Source organism: Ascaphus truei, chromosome 14 (assembly GCF_040206685.1).
Source record: "Ascaphus truei isolate aAscTru1 chromosome 14, aAscTru1.hap1, whole genome shotgun sequence".
Taxonomy (NCBI): domain Eukaryota; kingdom Metazoa; phylum Chordata; class Amphibia; order Anura; family Ascaphidae; genus Ascaphus; species Ascaphus truei.
This window is the reverse complement of record NC_134496.1, coordinates 2,384,719-2,400,999: the sequence shown is the minus strand read 5'-3', so window position 1 is coordinate 2,400,999 and position 16,281 is coordinate 2,384,719. Positions and strand designations below refer to the sequence as shown.

The 16,281-nt window shown below is 40.3% G+C and overlaps 1 protein-coding gene across 1 annotated transcript in view; it reads right to left on the bottom strand.

Annotated features, from left to right (window-relative positions):
• Positions 1-16,281, bottom strand: part of KLHL30 (kelch like family member 30) — a 56,279-nt gene that overhangs the window by 22,001 nt on the left and 17,997 nt on the right. The window contains exon 3 of the mRNA XM_075569516.1: positions 1,631-1,793. Within this exon, the coding sequence (XP_075425631.1) occupies positions 1,631-1,793 (163 nt within the window). The remainder of the gene's footprint in view (positions 1-1,630; positions 1,794-16,281) is intronic.

The following is a 16,281-nucleotide window of genomic DNA, read 5'->3' as shown; positions in this document are numbered from 1 at the left end:
TTATCGGTGCTTAGTGCATGACCCCCTTAGACAGAATAAAAGGGTAAAAGTATATTTTATTAAACAGGTATGTTTAAAATGTATTATGCTTGTGCACTGTAAAATAAGCTGGGACTTTTAAAGCCGATATTCTGAGTGAGCCAGATGGCTACCAAGCTGTGGTGCCACTGTGTCTACTCAGGGTCCGGACATGAAAGTCACAGATGCTGCCAGAAGTGTGAAGAATATTTGGGCAGGATGGCTAGGTGAAGTATCCACGTCTTGAGATCAATGCAAGCCGTTCCGGCAAGTATTCGCCATCCCAGACTTGGTGGCACCTAGCCAAGTGGGTGGTTTCTGCATGACAAGTGGCTAAGGTGGCAAACTCGTGCATGCCCTTGTTTCATTCAGAAGATCCGCTTGCCCGGCTTCAGAAGACTGGCAGGCATCCGATTGGCTGGTTGTAATATTCCCACACTGGGATTGGCTGTAGTATTTTGTGAATGAACTCCAAAATACTATAAGAATCCCTGCAGCCAATTCGGTGTTGAGATTCTCTAAGACTTTGAGCGCCAAGACTATAGCGGCAAATTCAAAATCACCAAAAGATGCTCTTGGAGAAATAAACGGGAGCTGGCTTCAGAACTTTCAAGGCAAGTCCCACTTTTCGGGGCCAAGTTCTGAGAAGAGACTGTAGCGGTCGTGGCTGGAACTATAAGCCGAAAAGAGTACCAGGACGTTTGGTGCTATCTCAGTGGTAGCTATACAGCGGTGGCCTCAGGAACTTCAGGCCGATTTGAGTTCCAGGACATCTACAAACTTTGTTGTATGGACTGTAGAAGCTAGGAAAGTCTAGTTTTTCCCCCAGAACCCCAGTAAGTGTGTTTCTCTCTTGTGTTTTGTAATCCACTGTGTGTACGTCTGTTTCAATGGAATAAATGACAATTTGTTTTATCATTTGGTTTTGCTCACTGATATGATCCCGGTATAAAGGTGTAAATGCTTGGTCTCCCGTGACAGGGCCAGACTGCTTTGAAGATAAAGAAATGTATTAGCACATAACGAACCTTTGATATGGAAAGAGTGTAGTGCTAACGCATTTCACGCCTCTCACTGACAGTATGGTGCATTATCTATTCAGTGAAAGGGGGTTGCAATTTATGGGAAGGAAAGAGGCCTTTCCTAACTCACGTGGACCACCTATGTACTCCTTAGCAGTAATCCCGCCAAATTGATTTGTTTTATTTTTATTTACAGCATTGGAACCAGGTGATTCTCCTTAGCTGAATGGTGTTGTTTTTAGCTATGGGGGCCTCCTGGTTCTTGAGATATTCATCAGTTTAGTTACTGGTGTTACTTCTCCCCGAATGACATTGCAGCTTGCTATTGGCCAGCGATTTGACGGACATTCTCAAAAGGAGTGGAGAACGCCGGCAAATAAACCGGCACGTGTCTCTAGAACCGAGGAGTCCCAAGGGCTAATAGAACGTTCTGCTCTAAAGGATGCCCCTGTTTCAGTGCCATAAAAAAATGTTTAAAAAACATTTAACATGGTCAGGTGGGATTGCTGATCTAAGTATTTTTTCTCACTTGATCCCCTCTCCCAGCATCTCTTTATTTGCCCTCTCTCATAATCACCCATTTCACTTACTGGTTTTGGTGTTGTAGAAGGTGAAGTTTGAGGATGTTCGGGGTGGTGGCTCATCTTCATCTTCATCTTCCTCCTCCTCTTCCTCATCCAATACTTTCCCCCCCACCACCACCAGCACTTCCTGGAGAGACACAGGTGCTTGCTCTGTGGAACCCCTCGTCACCTGAAGATGCAGAGGAAAGACCCTGTGTAAAGAGAACCAGACCACCTACTATACAGGGGCAACAATCTCCTCTCCTCTGTAACTGTTATTATATCCTGCTCATTATTCACTTTGTATATATTTCCCTATAACCATTCAATTATACATCTATAATTACCAGCGCTCATACAGGTAACACAAGAGTGACAGACGTGAGAGGTGACAGGTGCGGGGAAATGTGACACGAAGCGTAATTGATAACTCCCAGTGTGTGAGAAACGATACTGAGAGATGGAGAGGTAACAACGGTGTCTGGTGATAGGTGTGATCAGTGATACAAGTCTAAGAAATAACACAGATGTAAGAGGTTACACAAGTGCAAGAAATAACTTCGGTGTAAGAGATGACACTGGTGTTGGGTGACACAGGATTAAGAGTCTGCACAAGTTTGAAAGGTTACATATGAGTGAAAGGTAACACCGATGTAAGAGGTGTTAACAGATGTGAGTTAACTCAGACGTAGGATATAAATCCTGCATGAGAGAGAACTCGGGAGCAAAAGGTGACATGTGTAACAATTACACTTTATACGTGTTGTGATACAATCACTGTCTCTAGGTCATGGAATAGTGCAGCTAGTGGACTTTCCAGCGTACAGGAGGTTAAAGTGCTCTGTAGAAACTTGCATCAGCTGCAACTAATTGAGCAGGCTGGGCTCCTGATTGCACAGGGAGTTAAAAGTTAGTAAATGGCTTGCTCAGAGAGAGCCTGCTTTTCCCCAGAGAATGGAGGAGAGAGTTCTCCAGCTAAGAAGAGGCTGGCCAGTCCCCTACGCTTGCTGGACGAAGCCTGCCGGGACTGCCTGGGTTGTAAATCCCAGTAAGAAGAATGAAGGACGTGAGACTACGCTGAAGCAGGGATCTCCTGTCCTTAACACTGAAACTAAATTAGAAGATGGATTCTCTGAACTCTCACAGGGTCCAGAGGGAATTACCTGGAGCCCCAACAGAAACAGATAAGAGATATATTAATGTACCTACGACTATTCATGTGGGGTGCATAAGTTAGTACATGTTTTAAGCTGGGAACCAGTTTAGTTGGCCAGAAAGGGCTGCAGCTAAGGTTGCCAGGTGGCTTGTCCAAAAATACTGGACACAATGGTAAAAGGTGCGATGTGCGCGAGAATCGCTGGTGGGGAAGAATGTTATTTATAAATGACCTGACTGTTATGTCATTTGTTCTAAATTTCACTCCAAGTATTCACCAATTTGCACCAATTTATATTCTATTTCGTAAGAAATCTGGGGAGGGGTCTTGGGAGGAAGCGCCCTTCCGAGGATTGTTTTAGGAAATAGAATATGAAATAGTGCAAATTGGTGCGAATTGGTGCACGCTTGGAGTGAAATTTAGAACAAATAAGGTTATGGTCAGATAATTTATAAATAACTGACCTGCAGTCATACTGTACATGGCGAGCAATACTGATCTTACTGCTCCTCCCACACATTCCTAGATTATTGCACCCCTCCTCATCCTCTCTCTCTCTCGCCCCTTGTCCTCTCACCCTCCCACCCCCCCTTGTCCTCTCACACTCCCACCCAGCCTTGTCCTCTCACCCTCCCACCCCCCCTTGTCCTCTCACCCTCCCACCCCCCCTTGTCCTCTCACCCTCTCACCCCCTTGTCCTCTCACCCCCCTTGTCCTCTCACCACCTCCCTTCATCTTCTCTCATCCCCCCACCCCCCTCCCTTCATCCTCTCTCTCTCACCCCCTCCCTTCATCCTCTGTTACCCCCTATCCCTTCATCCTCTCACCCACCCCCCCCCCCCCATCCCTGTCATTATCAGTACAGTAGCTTTCAAATTTAGACTTCAAAATGCAGCTTTAAATTGCATATTGAATCATGCCATTGAATAAGTAACCTGCTCTGCCTTCTTGGGGATGATCTGTAAGTAAGAGTGCTGCAGAGATTGCAATGCTGCTGTGATGAGAGCTGAGTTATGGAGCCTTTCTGAGCATTTACAATGGTGGTTATTTTTAATAGATCTTGAAAATGGGAAAACTGTTACTATAGTAAAAGAAAAGTAAGGGTGAGTGAGCAATTAAACAAAGGTGCCAGTACTGTATGTACTGTCTGTCACCATACACACTGAGAAATATACACACCCACAGATACACACACACACACACACATATACAGGCAGGACAGAGACAGAAAGACAGACACACACACACACACATACACTCACACAGGTAGACAGACACACATATACAGACAGGACACAGACAGACACACACTGAGACATACACATACACTCACACACAGATACACACACACACATACACACACACAGATATATACATACAGGACACATATAGACAGACACACACTGAGACACACACACATACACTGAAACACACAGACAGACAGACACACACACACACACACACACAGACACTGAAACACACAGACAGGACACAGATAGGCAGACACACACCGAGACACACAGACACAGCCTCACCTCTCTGTTGCATGCTTTTCCTCCGCTCTTTGGCCCCACCCCCCAGGCTCCTGCCACATCCTGATTGGCTGAATTACACAGCAGCAACCAATCAGAAGCTGCCCAGCCCCCTAGCAGCAGCCCTGCTCTATCCCATGTCCGGTATTATCTCTCATATTTTACCGGACAGGGGAATGTTGCAGGGTACATGCAACTACACACACACGCGGGTTCTCTTGATAAGGCTTCTTTATTGAGCCTTAAAAATATACAGCACACAAAAACAAAATAGCTTCTCTTCAGCATACAAAAACAAAATAGCTTCTCTTCAGCATACAAAAACAAAATAGGAAAAATTGGGGGTAAGGTAGAGCACTGCAAAAACAAAAGGCTGGAGGCAAAAAGTGAAATAAAAAGATAAACTATTTTATTTGGCCATTATGCCATGAATCTGACAGACACAGTTAAAAGGAACTCTGACGCGTTTCCCGCCGTGGAGGCGCTTTATCAAAGAGTGCTGGTGCTTATTCCATGGCTGGTGATATAGTGATGTGAAGTGAATACACACCCACAAACCAATTGTCTTAATTAAATAATCAAGAGATGGAAACCCTATTTAGAGCCACAAGTGTGCTAAACCTGAAGCCCAAGGTAAATGCATCACAGCTGATCACTATCCAGTCAGGAATAGAACTATGTTTAAAAACACATAACATAACAGACATGCAACATTTCTAAATAGACCAAACATATACACTTAATGTATCTGTTACCTAAGTAATGAATCATAATACAATGTATAAAGAATATATAATATAATAACTTCAATACTTAAAAATAATGAATAAAGAAACAAAAACAGTACCTAATGAAAGAATATATAATGTAAACTAAATCATTAGAAAGAAAATATCGAATGTGTATATGAATGAAAAAAATAATAATAAAAGAATAATAATAAAATCAAAATAACAAAACAAAACCCTTCTTGAAAGTATGTACCAATAGTGTCATCTTTAAATATTTCTTGATTGATATAAACAAATATATAAAGTTTAATCAGAAAAAATCTGAACGATATGTAATAACATTTGTTATAGAAAATGTCATCAATAATTGAAATAATTTATATGAGATATATCGCATGACACATGCATAAAAATTCACCATCATATCCATTCACCATTTGGAGTATAAAGGTGGAGTCTCAGTTCCATTGTATATAACCGACACCGAATATTCATTTTAAACAGGTTTAAACATGAAAAGATACATTAATAATCATGACTAATAAATCTGATATATTAAATGAAAAAGGAGGGGAAAAAAACACCTAAAGATCAAAACGAATCTGGAGAGATTCTATATGAACCCATGTCACAGTAGAAAATAATCAAATGTAAACTCAATCTATAAAAAATGTTTGACCACCCAGTCTATATTAATTCCTGAAGGATGTAGGGTATTTAAGGTATAGATCCAGTCCATCTCTTTCCTATTCAGCATCTGTAATCTATCACCTCCCCGAACTGGGGGGTCTATTTGGTCTATGCCAGAGAAAGAGAAGTTTTGAATGGTACCTTTTGGGCAAGTGGCAAAATGTCTTGAGACTGGATGTGACAGGTCCTTTCTTTTAATGGCACGAACATGTTCCATAATCCTTTGTTTTAATGGTTTAATAGTTCTGCCTACATAGCCCTTGTCACATCCACATCTCAAGACATAACCACATAGCTTGAATTACAATTCAAGACATTTTTAATTTTCCAAATACTTTTTGGGAAGATACATGTCACTTGTTTGATGGGATTGGTGTACTTGCATATAACACATTGACCACATTTATAAAAGCCTTTAGGAATATTATGTATTCGCCTTTGCTCTATCCCAGAATTGAATAAACTTGGAGAAAGAAAAGACTCAAGGGATTTGGCCTTTCTAAAAACAAATTTAGGTTTACTGTCCAAAGTGTTTTTAAGATCACTGTCCAATTTTAAAGTGTCCCAGTGTTTATGTATAATGGACCTGATTTGATCAGATTGCCTACTTTGTTGTGTAATGAATAAAGGAGTTGTCACATCTTCCTTTGGTGTTTTCTGTCTAGAATATCTCTTAGGTTTCAGTCTCAAGGCCGTTCTGTCCACAAGTTTAACTGAATCAAAAGCATCTTTGATTTGGGACTCTTGATAACCTCTAGCCCTAAATCTGGAGAATAAATCCCTAGCTTGTGTTTCAAAGGCCTCATCTGTCGAACACAATCTTTTCAGTCTAATGAACTGTCCCTTTAAAATACCTTTATTCAAAAATCTTGGATGATTGCTATCTGCTCTTAAATAGGAATTGCGGGCATTGGGTTTTCTGTATATGTCTGTCTGAATGTTCCCCTGTATATCCACGTACAGCATTAAATCCAAAAAATAAATGTGATTAATATTCTCTTGAAAAGTAAATTTTAGATTATAAATATTAATATTTAATTGGTGAATACATTTATTAAGTGAAATAGAATCCCCATCCCAAATAAATAGAAGGTCATCTATATAACGTTTATAGAATATAATTTGGTGTCTAAAGATATTGTGATCACTGTAAATGAAGATGGACTCCCACAACCCCATAAAAAGATTAGCATATGAAGGTGCGAAAGATGTGCCCATAGCCGTGCCCCGAAGTTGAAGATAGAATTGTGCATCAAAAGAAAAATAGTTGTGTGTTAATAAAAAAGTGATAGAATCTAACAAAAACATGCAAAGTGCTGGTGATAAATGTGATAATTTAAGGAAATGCTGTACCGCGGAGATACCCTGCTCATGATTGATGATATTATATAAAGATGTAACATCCATTGTTACCCATCTGTAACTCTCGCGCCACCGAATATTCCTGATGTCAAATAATAATTGATTAGAATCTTTAAGAAAAGATGGCAATGTTTGTACCAATGGTTGTAAATATGTATCGATAAAACGAGAGAGCCAATACTGGCCACAATTGGGCGCCCCGGAGGGTCAGTAAGTGATTTATGGATCTTTGGGAGATGGTGAAAGATGGGCACCACTGGATTCGGGGAACACAAAAAGTCATATTCTTTTTTGCTCAAAACATAGAGTTCTCTACCCATGTCAAGCAATTCATGCAACTGGTTTGAGAAATTGGTGGTAGGATCTGTATTAAGTTTCCAATAAGCCTTAATATCAGAGAGTTGTCTTATGGCTTCCTTTTTATAATTTTCAGCTGACTGTATAACAATCGCACCCCCTTTGTCGGCGGTTTTTATTATGACAGATTTATCTTGTTTGAGGGTATGTAGTTCCCTCAATTCCAAAGGGGTAAGATTGTTATATCTAGATGAATCATGTATTGATGTTTCAGCCAAACTTTTCAGATCCCTTTCCACCAACTTTTCAAATGTTGTTATATGTGGACTATTGTAACTTGAAGGACAGAAAGTGTTTTTTTTCCTAAAAGTTGTATGCTCATAACTTAAAAAATTGGACAGTGAGGACTCCTGTGTTTCATCCTCAACTTTTTGTTCTAAGTAGAGATCATCTAAGTCTGAAATGGTACAGACCTCTTTGAAAGTAAACTCTAAATCTTCACGATCAAGTTCTAATATTTCATCTCCAGAAACAGTAGTTGGAGAGTCTGGTAGATCTCCCAGTGTTGGCATTACAGCTTTCTGTTTTTGGAGAAAAAACTTTTTCAGACTTAGTTTGCGGGTGAAGCGTTGCAAATCTATGAAGGTGTCAAAGAGTTGAAAATCTTTCTGCGGGGCAAAATTTAAACCTTTATTAAGTAATGATAATTGTCCTTTTGTTAATATTTTATGTGAGATGTTAGTCACATTATCATCACTGTTATCTAGGCATATTTCTTGCGCTTGGCTGCCCCTCTTGTCCCCCCTCTTCCTCTTTGACCTCCTCGTCCTATATAGTTTTTTGACTCCTGTGTATTAGCTTGTATAAAGTGTCCAGAAGTGCCTGGGACAATTGGATCTCGGGATTGTGTACCTGTGGAGCCTCTTCCCCTCCATGTATCAGAGGTAATGTCAAATGATACAGAGGGAAATCTATTCTCACTCTCAGAATTATCTGACTCAAAACTTGAAGTGTCAGTATATTTAGTTTTAAGAATAGATTTTTTTGGGGTACTGAATGTGTCTTCCCTTTGGCCATGTGGCCGTGAGTTGCTTTTTGATCTCCCTCTTGTATTATTTGTAAACCCTGTTTTTTCCCAAGCATAAACTTGGTGACGCTCATAATCTAAGCGATCCCGATCAAATTTTGACTGTTTCTTCTCCATTAAAACCTCCTCCATAGCCTCTATATTAGTTAATAGAACTTGATCATTATTAGCAAAATGTTCCATTTTTTTCAAAAGCGTGGAGTTTTGTTTGTAACATTTTAATATCGGTTCCAAGTACCACTCTCTCTTTCATTTTATGTTCTATAATCAGATCTATAAGTTTAAAAGAACAATCATTTAATGTGTTATTCCACAAATTTTCAAATTCTTTACTGCTGAAGCCAAAGGTTGGGGCTTTTTTTATTCTCAATCCCCTTGGTATTCTCTTCACTTTAACATAATTTTCTAAAGTGGTGATGTCCCACCAGAGTCTTATATTTTGTATTAAGAGTTTCTCCAATTTGAGAAAATGTGCAGTGAGATCACCTGACTCTTCACATATAAATTCTGTGGAACTATCAAAGGCATGTTGTGCTCGCCTGGTTCTTCTTGTATTGTCCCCACAGTTTTGTACAAAAATATTACTCTGTATCTCCTCAATACTGATTTGTTCAATGTCCTCCATAATGGTGAAATAAAGGTTAGATGAAAATTAAAAAAGGGGTGTCTGTGTGACTGACAGTTCAATAATCAGAAGTAATAATAACAATTATAATACAGATAAAGCCTCCCCAGTCCTTTGCATATAAATCACATAAAGTCTTGAATTAATCACAAACCACGCTAGTATGAGCCACCAATTGTAAATGAGTCCAAGAAAAAAGTGGAACTGAGACGCCACCTTTATACTCCAAATGGTGAATGGATATGATGGTGAATTTTTATGCATGTGTCATGCGATATATCTCATATAAATTATTTCAATTATTGATGAAATTTTCTGTAACAAATGTTATTACATATCGTTCAGATTTTTTCTGATTAAACTTTATATATTTGTTTATATCAATCAAGAAATATTTAAAGATGACACTATTGGTACATACTTTCAAGAAGGGTTTTGTTTTGTTATTTTGATTTTATTATTATTCTTTTATTATTATTTTTTTCATTCATATACACATTCGATATTTTCTTTCTAATGATTTAGTTTACATTATATATTCTTTCATTAGGTACTGTTTTTGTTTCTTTATTCATTATTTTTAAGTATTGAAGTTATTATATTATATATTCTTTATACATTGTATTATGATTCATTACTTAGGTAACAGATACATTAAGGGGCCTATGCAGAGAGCAGCGAATTTGAAAAATGGCGAATTTATTAAAAAGTAGCTTTTTTGGAGAGTTTTATTCTCCATATGCAGAAAAGTGCGAATTCTGCTATGTTTAACATGGATGCGTGTGGCGAGTTTAAATTGGCGAGATGCGCGCTTCAGAAACGTGTAAAAACAAATTCGCGCCTTTTTTTCCCCCTTTGCAATGGCCGCGAGCGGCCGCTTCTTGCCAATTTTTTCTGGCGAGGCAAAAAGGAGACAATCGCGCCATTTTATTGGCGCGAACAGCCGCTAGATGCCGTTCGCGGCTCTCTGCATTAGGATATTTTTAAAACTGGCGAGATTGAGGTTCTCGCCAGCCGCGAGGCGAGTTTTACAAATAGAAAAGAAAAATTGGCGCGTTTTTCGGAAATCTCCATTTTCTGCTGTTTTCTGCGCGATTTTCTCCAAAAAATGGCGAATTTCGAAATAGCGCTGCTCTCTGCATAGGCCCCAATGTGTATATGTTTGGTCTATTTAGAAATGTTGCATGTCTGTTATGTTATGTGTTTTTAAACTTAGTTCTATTCCTGACTGGATAGTGATCAGCTGTGATGCATTTACCTTGGGCTTCAGGTTTAACACACATGTGGCTCTAAATAAATGTGATTAATATTCTCTTGAAAAGTAAATTTTAGATTATAAATATTAATATTTAATTGGTGAATACATTTATTAAGTGAAATAGAATCCCCATCCCAAATAAATAGAAGGTCATCTATATAACGTTTATAGAATATAATTTGGTGTCTAAAGATATTGTGATCACTGTAAATGAAGATGGACTCCCACAACCCCATAAAAAGATTAGCATATGAAGGTGCGAAAGATGTGCCCATAGCCGTGCCCCGAAGTTGAAGATAGAATTGTGCATCAAAAGAAAAATAGTTGTGTGTTAATAAAAAAGTGATAGAATCTAACAAAAACATGCAAAGTGCTGGTGATAAATGTGATAATTTAAGGAAATGCTGTACCGCGGAGATACCCTGCTCATGATTGATGATATTATATAAAGATGTAACATCCATTGTTACCCATCTGTAACTCTCGCGCCACCGAATATTCCTGATGTCAAATAATAATTGATTAGAATCTTTAAGAAAAGATGGCAATGTTTGTACCAATGGTTGTAAATATGTATCGATAAAACGAGAGAGCCAATACTGGCCACAATTGGGCGCCCCGGAGGGTCAGTAAGTGATTTATGGATCTTTGGGAGATGGTGAAAGATGGGCACCACTGGATTCGGGGAACACAAAAAGTCATATTCTTTTTTGCTCAAAACATAGAGTTCTCTACCCATGTCAAGCAATTCATGCAACTGGTTTGAGAAATTGGTGGTAGGATCTGTATTAAGTTTCCAATAAGCCTTAATATCAGAGAGTTGTCTTATGGCTTCCTTTTTATAATTTTCAGCTGACTGTATAACAATCGCACCCCCTTTGTCGGCGGTTTTTATTATGACAGATTTATCTTGTTTGAGGGTATGTAGTTCCCTCAATTCCAAAGGGGTAAGATTGTTATATCTAGATGAATCATGTATTGATGTTTCAGCCAAACTTTTCAGATCCCTTTCCACCAACTTTTCAAATGTTGTTATATGTGGACTATTGTAACTTGAAGGACAGAAAGTGGTTTTTTTCCTAAAAGTTGTATGCTCATAACTTAAAAAATTGGACAGTGAGGACTCCTGTGTTTCATCCTCAACTTTTTGTTCTAAGTAGAGATCATCTAAGTCTGAAATGGTACAGACCTCTTTGAAAGTAAACTCTAAATCTTCACGATCAAGTTCTAATATTTCATCTCCAGAAACAGTAGTTGGAGAGTCTGGTAGATCTCCCAGTGTTGGCATTACAGCTTTCTGTTTTTGGAGAAAAAACTTTTTCAGACTTAGTTTGCGGGTGAAGCGTTGCAAATCTATGAAGGTGTCAAAGAGTTGAAAATCTTTCTGCGGGGCAAAATTTAAACCTTTATTAAGTAATGATAATTGTCCTTTTGTTAATATTTTATGTGAGATGTTAGTCACATTATCATCACTGTTATCTAGGCATATTTCTTGCGCTTGGCTGCCCCTCTTGTCCCCCCTCTTCCTCTTTGACCTCCTCGTCCTATATAGTTTTTTGACTCCTGTGTATTAGCTTGTATAAAGTGTCCAGAAGTGCCTGGGACAATTGGATCTCGGGATTGTGTACCTGTGGAGCCTCTTCCCCTCCATGTATCAGAGGTAATGTCAAATGATACAGAGGGAAATCTATTCTCACTCTCAGAATTATCTGACTCAAAACTTGAAGTGTCAGTATATTTAGTTTTAAGAATAGATTTTTTTGGGGTACTGAATGTGTCTTCCCTTTGGCCATGTGGCCGTGAGTTGCTTTTTGATCTCCCTCTTGTATTATTTGTAAACCCTGTTTTTTCCCAAGCATAAACTTGGTGACGCTCATAATCTAAGCGATCCCGATCAAATTTTGACTGTTTCTTCTCCATTAAAACCTCCTCCATAGCCTCTATATTAGTTAATAGAACTTGATCATTATTAGCAAAATGTTCCATTTTTTTCAAAAGCGTGGAGTTTTGTTTGTAACATTTTAATATCGGTTCCAAGTACCACTCTCTCTTTCATTTTATGTTCTATAATCAGATCTATAAGTTTAAAAGAACAATCATTTAATGTGTTATTCCACAAATTTTCAAATTCTTTACTGCTGAAGCCAAAGGTTGGGGCTTTTTTTATTCTCAATCCCCTTGGTATTCTCTTCACTTTAACATAATTTTCTAAAGTGGTGATGTCCCACCAGAGTCTTATATTTTGTATTAAGAGTTTCTCCAATTTGAGAAAATGTGCAGTGAGATCACCTGACTCTTCACATATAAATTCTGTGGAACTATCAAAGGCATGTTGTGCTCGCCTGGTTCTTCTTGTATTGTCCCCACAGTTTTGTACAAAAATATTACTCTGTATCTCCTCAATACTGATTTGTTCAATGTCCTCCATAATGGTGAAATAAAGGTTAGATGAAAATTAAAAAAGGGGTGTCTGTGTGACTGACAGTTCAATAATCAGAAGTAATAATAACAATTATAATACAGATAAAGCCTCCCCAGTCCTTTGCATATAAATCACATAAAGTCTTGAATTAATCACAAACCACGCTAGTATGAGCCACCAATTGTAAATGAGTCCAAGAAAAAAGTGGAACTGAGACGCCACCTTTATACTCCAAATGGTGAATGGATATGATGGTGAATTTTTATGCATGTGTCATGCGATATATCTCATATAAATTATTTCAATTATTGATGAAATTTTCTGTAACAAATGTTATTACATATCGTTCAGATTTTTTCTGATTAAACTTTATATATTTGTTTATATCAATCAAGAAATATTTAAAGATGACACTATTGGTACATACTTTCAAGAAGGGTTTTGTTTTGTTATTTTGATTTTATTATTATTCTTTTATTATTATTTTTTTCATTCATATACACATTCGATATTTTCTTTCTAATGATTTAGTTTACATTATATATTCTTTCATTAGGTACTGTTTTTGTTTCTTTATTCATTATTTTTAAGTATTGAAGTTATTATATTATATATTCTTTATACATTGTATTATGATTCATTACTTAGGTAACAGATACATTAAGGGGCCTATGCAGAGAGCAGCGAATTTGAAAAATGGCGAATTTATTAAAAAGTAGCTTTTTTGGAGAGTTTTATTCTCCATATGCAGAAAAGTGCGAATTCTGCTATGTTTAACATGGATGCGTGTGGCGAGTTTAAATTGGCGAGATGCGCGCTTCAGAAACGTGTAAAAACAAATTCGCGCCTTTTTTTCCCCCTTTGCAATGGCCGCGAGCGGCCGCTTCTTGCCAATTTTTTCTGGCGAGGCAAAAAGGAGACAATCGCGCCATTTTATTGGCGCGAACAGCCGCTAGATGCCGTTCGCGGCTCTCTGCATTAGGATATTTTTAAAACTGGCGAGATTGAGGTTCTCGCCAGCCGCGAGGCGAGTTTTACAAATAGAAAAGAAAAATTGGCGCGTTTTTCGGAAATCTCCATTTTCTGCTGTTTTCTGCGCGATTTTCTCCAAAAAATGGCGAATTTCGAAATAGCGCTGCTCTCTGCATAGGCCCCAATGTGTATATGTTTGGTCTATTTAGAAATGTTGCATGTCTGTTATGTTATGTGTTTTTAAACTTAGTTCTATTCCTGACTGGATAGTGATCAGCTGTGATGCATTTACCTTGGGCTTCAGGTTTAACACACATGTGGCTCTAAATAGGGTTTCCATCTCTTGATTATTTAATTAAGACAATTGGTTTGTGGGTGTGTATTCACTTCAGATCACTATATCACCAGCCATGGAATAAGCACCAGCACTCTTTGATAAAACGCCTCCACGGCGGGAAACGCGCCAGAGTTCCTTTTAACTGTGTCTGTCAGATTCATGGCATAATGGCCAAATAAAATAGTTTATCTTTTTATTTCACTTTTTGCCTCCAGCCTTTTGTTTTTTGCAGTGCTCTACCTTACCCCCAATTTTTCCTATTACCATTATGGTATAGCAGCACGCCTTTCCGGACACTTTATCAGCTGTCCAGCAGGAAGATTTCCTCCAGAGCTGTTCCGTGGTGCTCGTTTAGCCGGTGCAGTGTTTGTGCTATCCACCACCTTGACCCTCCTACCAGCAAGAGTGAAGTTCTGACCAACGGGACCAATATCCAGCTGTGGTCTGTTGCGGGTCACCCCTCAGTCCCCACCCCCTGCACGGCTTCGATTTCCATCGCGCGGGTGAGTTCGCAGCACCTGAGGGGGCAATAGGAGTCTACCCTCCAGGTCCCTGCCCTCATTCAGATTTGGGCTGCCCAGGTCGCCATCCCCGCGGTCCGAGGTGGGAGGTGTACTCCCTCGGTGATCACTCCGAGGTGGGAGAGTTGGCTCCCTCGGTTGCAGTACTGGGGTGGGAGTGTTACTCCCTCGGACGCAGTGCCGAGGTGGGAGCTAGGCTCCCTCGGTTGCAGCACCGGGGTGGGAGTGTTACTCCCTCGGATGCAGTGCCGAGGTGGGAGCTAGGCTATCTCGGTTTCTGTGCGTGCAGGGGAGACGGCCAGCGGGGAGACAGGAGGGTCCTCGCTACGGGGTGCAGGTGAGGTGATTACAGCACAGACTATGCACTTTCTTTGGCTTCACTGAGGAGCCACGGCTTACATATTTATTCATTCTGGCATATATCATTCTTTTATTAATTTATTCATTAATTTTGACTGCGCAGCATTGGAGCATCATTGCGGGGGCCCCTCTCCCACTTTTTTCTACAAAAACAAAATAGCTTCTCTTTAGCAGACAAAAACAAAATAGCTTCTCTTCAGCATAGAAAACAAGGCAGCTTCTCTTCAGCATGCAGGACACAGACAGTTCATCACACATGTACTTTGAAAAACAGACCTTATAGCAGTAATCTCTTCAGTATTTCAGTCCTGTCTCCTGACCAGCTAGTTTGCATGTGTGTGCCTGGGGTTTTTAAACACCTTGATTATGCAGCTGGGGTCAGACTAATTAAGCAGCCTTTCTCCACTGAAACTTAACCTCGTCACTGCTGCACTGGAAGCCTAAACATAGGTTTGCCAGGTATATGGCTGGTGACGTTCATTCACCCTGTCACAGGGAACCAAATACCGGCCTGTCCAGTTCAATACCGGACACCTGGCTGTTACGCCGGTGCTGCCCGCAGACCAGACCCGTCCCTTCTACTGAGGTGAGGAACGTATATGGGCCCGCACCCGCAGCAAAAGGAGCGTGTCCGGAGTGTGGTATTTAGGCGTTGCCAGGCCAGGTGATGTTAGCTAGCAATACTTGCTGGTACCGGAGAAGAAGTGCCGTCATCGTTGCCGTGTTAGCCAAGGTCAGGGATTGGAGAATTCCGGAAGGTTGTTGTCCAAACAGGGGTTGAGAGCCAGAGAAGGACGTCCGCCAAGCCAAGTCGTAACCTGAGAGAATAAGAGAGAGAACGCCAGAGTAGTAATCCTAATGGAAACTATGTCGAGCAATGAATGAGTGGGAGGACAGGCATTATAAAGTGCGGCTGACCAATCAGAGGTGGAGGCAGGCCTGGAGGAGTGCGTAGAGCTGTCCTGGATAGGTCCACTTGATTGGCAGGCAGGTGAGGACTCTTATTCTGGCAGGAGGTCCTATTAGTCTGCAGGGGGCGTGGTTTCACTGCTAGAGCAGTGAATAAATTCTTTTCACCCGGTGCGCGCTGTACACGCGCGCGGCCGGGACACATGGCAGCCGCATGGGAGAGGGAAGAGCCAGCAGAAGAAGGGAGACCGCCGGGGACTGCGAGGACCCTCTAGGACAGCAGGACGTAAGTGGCGCCATCGAGGGGCACGCACCTTGGCAGCGGGGATTACAGAAGGTGAGGAGGGGCCAGAGCACGGGCGCCGGAATCCCAAACTCCTCACAGTACCCCCCCCCCCCCTCTCGGGATCAGCCTCAGG